The sequence below is a fragment of the Bidens hawaiensis genome, unplaced genomic scaffold (genome assembly GCF_021521415.1).
Source record: "Bidens hawaiensis isolate Kalapana, Puna unplaced genomic scaffold, B.hawaiensis_p1.1 tig00014643_1, whole genome shotgun sequence".
Classification (NCBI taxonomy): Eukaryota; Viridiplantae; Streptophyta; class Magnoliopsida; order Asterales; family Asteraceae; genus Bidens; species Bidens hawaiensis.
This window is the reverse complement of record NW_027492277.1, coordinates 162,031-171,389: the sequence shown is the minus strand read 5'-3', so window position 1 is coordinate 171,389 and position 9,359 is coordinate 162,031. Positions and strand designations below refer to the sequence as shown.

The 9,359-nt window shown below is 38.3% G+C and overlaps 1 protein-coding gene across 1 annotated transcript; it reads left to right on the top strand.

The window, feature by feature from the left end:
• The first annotated feature begins 8,406 nt into the window (after positions 1-8,406).
• On the top strand, positions 8,407-8,793 carry LOC143547131 (uncharacterized). The gene has a single exon (XM_077038629.1). The coding sequence runs from the start codon at positions 8,407-8,409 to the stop codon at positions 8,791-8,793; it is 387 nt and encodes a 128-aa protein (XP_076894744.1).
• The last annotated feature ends 566 nt before the right edge of the window (positions 8,794-9,359 follow it).

Sequence of the window (9,359 nt, the reverse complement as noted above, 5' to 3'; positions counted from 1 at the left end):
TAAATCAGCAGATTCATCTTCAATTCTCACTTGAGATTCTTCATTTGCTTGAACTTGATTAATCTCTGATGATGATGATTCATTTGACCCAAATTGTAGAGAGTCAAACAAAGACTGGAACCTATCTTCAAATTGATTTATCCTTTCAGTCTGAACAGGTTGCTGACTTTGAACGGGTTCACTCTCTACTTCACTTGGTCCTTCATTAGAGACTTCAACTGCATAATCTTGTCCATTCATATCAACTTCAGCAGCTTGTTAGTTGTTTCTTTCAAAGTTAAATCCATTAGATTTAGGAGCAACATATGACCATAGCTTGTCCAGATCAACTTGTCTTTGTTTTCCTTTATCTTCAAAGTTGGTTCTGTACATGTTGTCATCCATATCTTCATTGTAGAAAGATTTGATCATCTTTTCCAAGTCAAACAGCCACTTGGGTCCTTCAACATTGTTAAAATGGTTTTCATTGAATAATATATTTGAAGACTCAATGACCACCATGTGCTCCTTCACATAGACTCTATAATCATTTGAATGAGATGAGTAGCCCACAAATAAACATTTCAGTGATTTTGACTGGAATTTGTTTAAATAGTCCTTTGTATTCAACAGTGAGCATCTGCATCCAAAAGGCTTCAAGAACTTCACATAAGGCTTTCTTTTGTAGATAACTTCATATGGAGTCTTGTTTTGAGCCTTGTTCAGTAGAACCCTGTTCTGCACATAACATGCAATGTTGATTGCTTCTGCCCAAAAAGTGACTAGTAGATTTGCATCAGCAATCATGGTCCTTGCAGCTTCAATCAATGTCCTGTTTCTTCTTTCTGCAACACCATTTTGTTCAGGAGTTCTGGGTGCACTGTGTTGTTGAAAGATTCCCTTAGAAGTGCAGAATTCATCCATCATGCCATTCTTGAATTCTGTCCCATTGTCACTTCTAATGACCTTCACATTCCTTTCAAGCTGATTTTCCATCTTTAGCACATAGGATCTGATCAAATCTGGGGTTTCATCTTTGCTACCCATAAAGTATACCCAAGTAAACCTTGAATAATCATCAGTGATCACTAGGCAGTATCTTTACTTTCCAATACTTGGAACACTTACAGGACCAAATAGATCCATGTGTAACAGTTCCAATACCTCATCAATGGTGTTTATCATTTTGCTCTTGTGTGAGGATTTATGTTGTTTCCATTTGAGGCAAGATGTGCACTTTTCTTCTAGCTTGAAATCTCTTGTGGGAAGACCAACAACATGTTCACCTTTCACTAGCTTGTTCATGTTCTTCAAGTTTACATGACACATCTTCATATGCCATAGTTTAGTCTCATTTTCAGTGGCTTTGGAAACAAAGCGTGAACCACCTCTAGATGTAGCAGTATTCATTCTCAGTTCATAGAGGTTGCCATTTCTTGTAGCCATCATCATGATCATTTCAGTTAGAATCACAAATTCAGGCTTTAAGATTAGGCAGTGTTCATCATTGAAAGCTATTGTGTACCCTTTGTCACAAACTTGAGAAATGCTGAGTAGATTATATTTTAGTCCTTCAACATGCAGCACATTCTCAAAGGATACTTTGCCATTTGTGAGTGTTCCTCTTCCAACAATCTTCCCTCCATTTTCGTCACTCCCAAAGGCAACTGGCCCTTCATATTTTCTTTCATAGTTGATTAAAACACTTTTATCACAGGTCATGTGCCTAGAACATCCATTGTCCATATACCATAAGTCATTTCTATTCAAGGACTGTTCCTGCACACACAAACAAAACAGAATTAGTTTGATTCTGAGTTACAAACTTCATCAGTTTGTAATTCAGTGTCAGTTGAAGATTTATCAGGAGTTGGAGCTAGAACTGGAAGTGGGTCTTCATACACAACTTCACATACTTCTTCGGAGTCAGAATCTGACCCAGCTTTCACAGCTTGTGACTTAATCAAATCTTCAGTTTGCTCAATCACATAGTTCTTCTTTTCAGTCAACTCCTTCTTAGTCTTCCATTGGAACCCTCTTGGTTCATAACTCTGCTTCATTAAGAATTTCTCATCCCCATTAAGAACACCAGGTCTGATCTTTTCTTTTCCTTTGTCACTTTACCTTCTGTTCTTTGCAGGTTTGCTTGATACTTTTTCTTCATCCTTGATCTTCAAGACTTGTTTCAGTCTCTTCTCTAGCACTGATCTTTTCTCTTCATCATCTGAGCTCCCTTTTTCTTCATTTAAGTATCTTTGATACATTTTCTTATATCCCTTCATATCAAAACCACACACCACATCAGGAACAACAAATTCTTCCTCTTCAAACCAGCAAGAGTCAGTGTGATGACCATAGGCATCACACTTCTTGCACCAGACCTTTGCATAACTCCCCATGTCTTCAAGCAATTGCTTGTCCTTAATTTTGTCACTGGGTTTGGGGAAGTCAAATCCTAAGGAGGTTTTAGGACACAAAGAGTTGCTAAAATCCATCATGATTGGTTTGTTCAGGTCAGCCTCCAGATGATATTTTTCTTTCACAAACACGACAGGTTTCAACTTAAATGAAATTCCATAACAGTTTCCCTTTTCTTCTCTAGCAGATCTTCTCATTGGTACATATTCCACATCTCCAATGTCAAATAGTTCATTGTTTGAGAAAACTGGATAGATTGGAGGATGTGACTGATCATAAGAAGATTTCAAAGTTTCTTCTATTCTTTTCTTGATTTCAGGCCGTTGTCTTGCACAGATGTCAAACACCACATGTTCTCTTCTCATCTTCTCATAGTGCTTGTTCATCTTTGGAGTCATCTTTGGCAAAAGAGGAATCTTTTCACTTTTCTTTTTGCTTGATCCTCTCTTCTTCTTACCCTTAGATGACTTAGAGCTTCCACAGCTGCAGTTACTGTCTTCACTGGAGTACTCACTCCACTTCTTTTTCTGTCCTTCCAATTTTTTATTCTTCTCAGTCTCTGGTTCCTTACTCTGCTTCACTGCAAACTCTCCATTCTTGTCCACAAACACATCATCAAATTGCGTCACAAACTCAGCCTTATCATCAAAAACATTCTTGAAATGTTTAAGATATTCACTTCTTATTTCTTTGTCTACTTTCAGTGGGTAGCTATCACAAAAAGGTGGTGGCACCTTTTTATACTTCTCTTCCTCAGTCATTTTATTAACATAACCCACTATATTGCCTATAGAAACAAGGTTCTTCAAGAATTCCATTTGAATCAGTAATTCAGCATTCTTCATTTTCTCTTCTGCATACATCTTCTTCAACCCCTTAATTTCAATTGTCATTCTCGATTGGGTTTGGTATGCCATCATACAATCCTCTTCAAGCCCCTTGATTTGACTTTCATAAGTTGCTTCACTTGCTTCATAGACATTCAAGAAGGCTTCCTTTCTCCCACACTCAGTTTTCCACTTTCCAATCTACTGATTTAGTTTGTCAATAGTAAAAAGAAGATCAGAAATTGAAACATCAGATTGTACCTGAGCATTTGAAGATTCAGGCTTGTCATGCACTTTGGCCATAAATGCAACATTTGCCTTCTCCATTTCAGCTGCATGGTTGCTCCAATCAAATTCCCCATCCTATGGAACCCTGGTTATAACTATATTTCTTTGATCTCTCAGCTGGTTCACATTGTTCTGATTAGTTCTGTTCTGATTTGTGTGAACCTACATTTGATTGTTTCTTTTGGGTTGAAATGTTTGTTGTTGGGGTCTGTTCGGATTTTGATAAGGGTTTTGGTTGGTGATCTGATTTCTCTGGTGATGGAAGTTCTGATTCTAGTTCTGGTAGAATTGATTCCGGTTCACCTGATTTCCAACCTGCTTTGGCATGTTACACTCTCTGGCAAAATGTCCTGGTTGTTGACAGTTATAACAGATGGCTTTTGATTTATCAAAGCTGATTCTTTCATTTGGTCCATTAAAACTCGTTCTTCCTGTTCTGTTATACAACCTTTTGCTTCTCACAGCCAACATAGCTGCCTGCCATTTTATGTCCATGTCTTCTAAGTCATCAGCATCAATTTGCTCAAGATCTTCCTGCATAATACTTGTGTTAATCAGGTTCTTGGCGACAAATGCATGATATGACTCAGTAAACATAGAGAACAATGCTTGATAGTCTGTTCCTTGAGCACTATTGTTCTGCATAAATGTAGGCTACCCATTTGCTGTAGAAGGAGTATCATCTTCGATCAACTGAACATTGAATCTTGATTAGCCACTGCAAGTTGAATTTTATTATGATGGCTCTTCAATAATAGGCTGCTGGTTCTTAATTGAGAGGTTGCCCATTGGTGCTACAAGAGCATTGTTCACTTGAAAACATGGCTTGTCCTCTCGAATCATATGATTTTCAATCATCTCATGTTCTGCAGCCTTGAGAAAAGCAATCACATCATCCAACTTAAAGTTGGGAAAACTTGCTTTTTTTTTATTAACTTGCTGGCAGTGTACCATTCACCGGACAAAGATAATAAAAGCTTTTTGTTCAACTCAAAGTCAGAGATCTGCAAATCAGTCGTTCTTATGTCGTTTACTATCATCATAAACCTCTGCAACACTGATTTTAATCTTTCCCCATCTTTAAACTTAAACATGTCTAGTTGTTGCTTCAGTCTATCTTTCTTGATCTCTCTTAATTCAGTATTCCCTTCAAACATTTCGATAATTGCATCATACATACCCTTTACAGTCTTATGATGATTGACAGTTGTCAAAATCTCCCAAGAAAGCCCTAACTTCAGCATAGACAAAGCTTTAAAATCCCGTTTCTTCATTTTTAGCTCACGGTGGTATTGTTGTTCGGAGCTGTTGAAGGAACGCAGTTTCCTTCAGTGATGGAAGTCCAGAGCTCTAGGTCGTTATAGTTCACAGCTGCTTCAAATAGCACATTCCATTTAATGAAGTTTTCTTGCCCGAGTAACCTTGGAAACTTGTTTGTAGAGACTTCTTGATCTTCCATTTCTGTAGATCTGAAATTTGCAGTAGCGAAACAGAGTAATGCTTCAAGCCTTTTCACAAACCTTCTGTCCCGTGGCCTTCAGCGAGCATACTCAAGCTCTGATACCACTTGTCAGGACCCTGAATCGGGTGAAACCTCAAAAGGTTGACAAGAACACACTGACTCGTTTACCCAAAAGGCCTATTGAATATCCCGGTGGAATCAGGATATCCAACAAGTGGGAACGAATGAGTGAAAATAACAAACACGAAATGATAATGAATAATCAGTGAGAATGCATTCAAAGACAAAGATTCACTGTATTTAATATATCATTAATGGAACAGTGAAAAGAATGTCTAGGGTTTCGTGTGTGACGGCGGAGGCGGCTGTACGAAGAAAACAAAATAGAATATTCTTTTGGAATGTTTCTCGTATTGTGTGCGCTGTTATCGGTGTGCAAATCCGTGCCATAAATGGAAACCTAGGACCGTATTTATAGACCCTGACATTCCTTCTAGAAGTTCATAATCATTACATAATGAAATATAAAATAATACAAGTGTTGAGTCCTCGAGTGTAACGCCCGTTAATTTACGGTTTAAGGATTTAAATCATGTAAAGTATGTATACTTCTCGGGAGTTATCCAGCATATTTCGTTGGCCCTACCATCTTCCCGGTACGTTAAATCCCTAACTTTACTTCTAGTTGCCATACATTTCAAATTTGAGGGGCTAGGATGAAACATTTTTATATTATAACATAAAACTTAAAAACCTAACCCTAGCCACTCTTGCAGCCACCCCCCGTGCGATTTTCTTCTTTCCAGCCAAGGTGTGAGCGTAAAACAACAATTAAAGGTTAGTACTACGATTCCCCAAGTCTTTTACACCTTAATTGACCCTTATATCACGCGTATTAATCGTTAAATTGCGTGTTGTAGGCTTACCGGGTGGCTGTCAATTCTAACCTTTTCGGGACTGTTTTGGTTGAGGCTTTTGCACCAAAATACTCCTAGGTATGTCTAGTATATCATACTTAAAAATCATGCTCATTGGTGTTCGTTAGATTGGTCAACTAGTTGTAGTTTGATTGTTAGTGTTCGGTTGACTAGAATTGTAATTTGATGCGTTTAACGCGAGGGTTGAAGTGACTAACAACCAATTCAGCTCGGGGATACTTGCTTTGATGTACGAGCTGTTGAAAAATCATTTTTATAAGTTATGGGGCTGAATTGGTTGTCGGTTACTCAAACGGGTCGGTACAACGCGCAATTGCGTTTATTGAATGGTTGGTGCGTTGTACTTGCGAGTTACCGACCCATTTGACTCATGTAGCATAGTGTGGACTTGTTGGCTGTGATTTTATCGTGTTGGGTCCACACGGGACTGAGTTGGATGTTAATGGCCTATACGACTCTTAAACGCGCGTGTTAGTGTCACATAGTGCTTCCGGAGGTAAATTGGGAATTCTTTATTCCCGGGAGTATCTAAGGGTCGTGTTGGTGAATGTAAGGCCCCGGGGGCTGTTATGATTCAGTTTGATGAGGTCGAGACTTTAGGTAACTCGAACCATGTTAGAACATCTCGTAGGATAAACGAGTCCTTTCGATGTCGATTGTAATGCTTGTATGTAAACCGACAGGTGTTTGAGTTTTGGGATTTCTTAGGGATTATCTAGCTCGTGGTGAATACGTGTCTTGTGTCAGGTGAGTTCATGATGCCCCTTTTGACTCTTTTTAAGTTTTGGGGTAGCATGCACACCTAACCGATTTTGCTTGATGAAACGTTTCAACTATTTTATATAGGCTTGCTTGTATATGGTAGGCCTTGGGATGTTATAGTATGTATGTATGTATGTATTATTGTATGGCTAATATTTGGCGATGTTAGTAGTCGTTATCGACTACGAATGTTACGTATGCCTACTTTGTGTTTGCATACGTTGGAGATGTTACGTGTTTGGGTTGTATGTTTGCTCGACCCTGATGTTATTACTTGGATGTTATATATATATATTTATATATATATAGGGATGCACTTATAAATATGTTTATATATATGTATGTATATAAATAGATATAAGGATGATTATTTAATGAAGATGATGGCCTAACTGATGTATCTCTTTTATAGTTTAAAACCTTTGGAATGACTATTATGATTATTATTATTGATGTTATTTTTTAAAACTTGAATTCACTCAGCCCAAGCTGACTTTGTGTGCATGTTAGTGTGAGTTTCAGGTTAAGAGGAGGATGCCTTATCGCTTGGACGTGCACGAAGCTACTTGGGCAGTGAAGGGCATAAGTGAATGGAAGATTTCATTATTAAACATTTCTTTTGAAAAGTTTTATCAAACATATTTAAATTGGTTTTGGGAACTTATTTTGTTAATTATGGTTTTCCGCTAAATTATACTCTGAATTGGTTTTTTAATGAAATGAACTGTTTTTGAATTTAAGTATTTTATAAGTATTTTGTATGAATACCAACTGTAGGATTCCCGGGATTCGCGGTCTTACATCGAGTAAGGTAACAATCTTGCTCGAGCAGACTCACTATGCTAGTATGCTCCTTGAATGTCCTTGAGCATACTTTACTTAGAATATCTTCAGTGAAGATATTCCCTTCCAGCAGACTTCATTCCTCTTGACTAGTCCATGCTTTGCTCGAACTAGTCCATCGAGCAAGCTCATTCTTCTTGATGTCTTCAGCTTTTCTTATTCAGCAATCTTTAGCATGCTCGGATGTAAATCTTGCTTGGGAACTGAACTGTGCTCGAAGTCCTTGCTTTAATCACGTGACAACTTCTTATTGCATCCATGCTTGTCCCCATGTGCTCGATCATCCTGTGCTCATAACACTTGGTTAAAACTTGTATGATCAAATTGTTTGCTCGATTGGCAATCCATGCTTGATAGAAGAACACTCTTGCTCACAGAAGTGTAGCTTGCTCGAAGCCTTAACACTTAGAAGAATTAACCATTTAAGGTTCTGAAGACCTTGCTCGAAGTAGTAAAACCATGCTCGATCGTCTAGGCTTTCTCGAAGTCCATACTTAGCCGTTTTCTGAGGAGGTTGAGAAGATTCCAATCTTCCTTATCATGAATCTGACCCAACATATTATGAGTGATCGGGGCACCCATTTTTGTAATACCGTCATGGAGAAAGCGTTAGCTCGTTATGGGGTTACTCATCATACCTTTACTGCCTATCATCCTCAAACGAATGGTCAAGTCGAGAATGCAAATCGAAGGGTGAAGAGGATTTTGGAGAAGACGGTTGAGGCTAGCCGAAAGGATTGGTCGGAGAAGTTAGATGATGTGTTGTGGGCATTCCGGACCGCGTACAAGACTCCGTTGGGTACTACACCGTTTATGCTTGTTTATGGTAAGTCTTGTCATCTTCGGGTGGAGTTGGAGCATCGGGATTATTGGGCATTGAAGACGGTAAATGTCTATCTTACCGAGGCCACGAGGAATGGAAGAGCTTCGGGATGCAGCATATTCCCGATCGTTGAACATCAAAGAAAAGACGAAAGCGTTACACGATCGGCGGTTAAAAGGTAGCAAAGATTTCAAGAAAGGCGATAAGGTATTATTATTTAACTCTCGTTTAAAGTTGTTTGCAGGAAAGTTGAGATCGAAGTGGACGGGACCGTATTTGGTGAAAGAAGTTTTTCCGTATGAAGTGGTGGAGTTGGAGAATCTGGATAATGGAACGTCTTGGAAGGTGAACGGTCAACGCTTGAAGCACTATATTGGAGGACCGGAAGAGTCTATCGAGATGGAGGAAACTCCTCTGGATCCGTCGCACTTAATTGTCATACGTGGTTCTTGAGTGAAAACTCAAGTGTAGAGTTTGTATATTCTTTCTTATTTTTATTTTTCCTTGAGTCACTAACGTAGTTTTTTGTAGTTTTTTTTTTTGGTTTTTAAGTTTTGAAGGAAGAAGTGTGGAGATTCCCTTGAAGTATAATGCAACATTCAAGTGTGGGGATGGAGCAGCAGGAGCCATATACTTTTCTGATTATTTATTTGCTGCTTTTATTCATGTATATTGGTTTGGTTGGTGGGTCTGATTATATACTTTGAATGATTATATCTATCAAATTGATAAGATGATATTTAGATATTGTTTGTGTTGTTGCCACTTACGTTCGTATACAAGAGAAGGAGATACTGGTTGTTGAGCACGTTCGGAGATGGAGGGCATTTACGGATGAAAACTTTAGCATTATACTTCACTCGCATATTACCAGCTAAGTTTTTTCCTTTTTACTTTGATTTTATGTTTTTAATTTTTAGTTTTTTTTAGCTTTGTTTTATTCTTATTTATTTTTGTATGTTTAGGTTTTGTTTTCTTTTAAAATTTTGAGTCGTGTTTCCGTCCCTGCATTGAGGACA

Excerpts from the sequence above, each read along its gene's own strand:
- LOC143547131 (XM_077038629.1), top strand. The coding sequence starts at position 8,407 with ATGTCTATCTTACCGAGGCCACGAGGAATGGAAGAGCTTCGGGATGCA.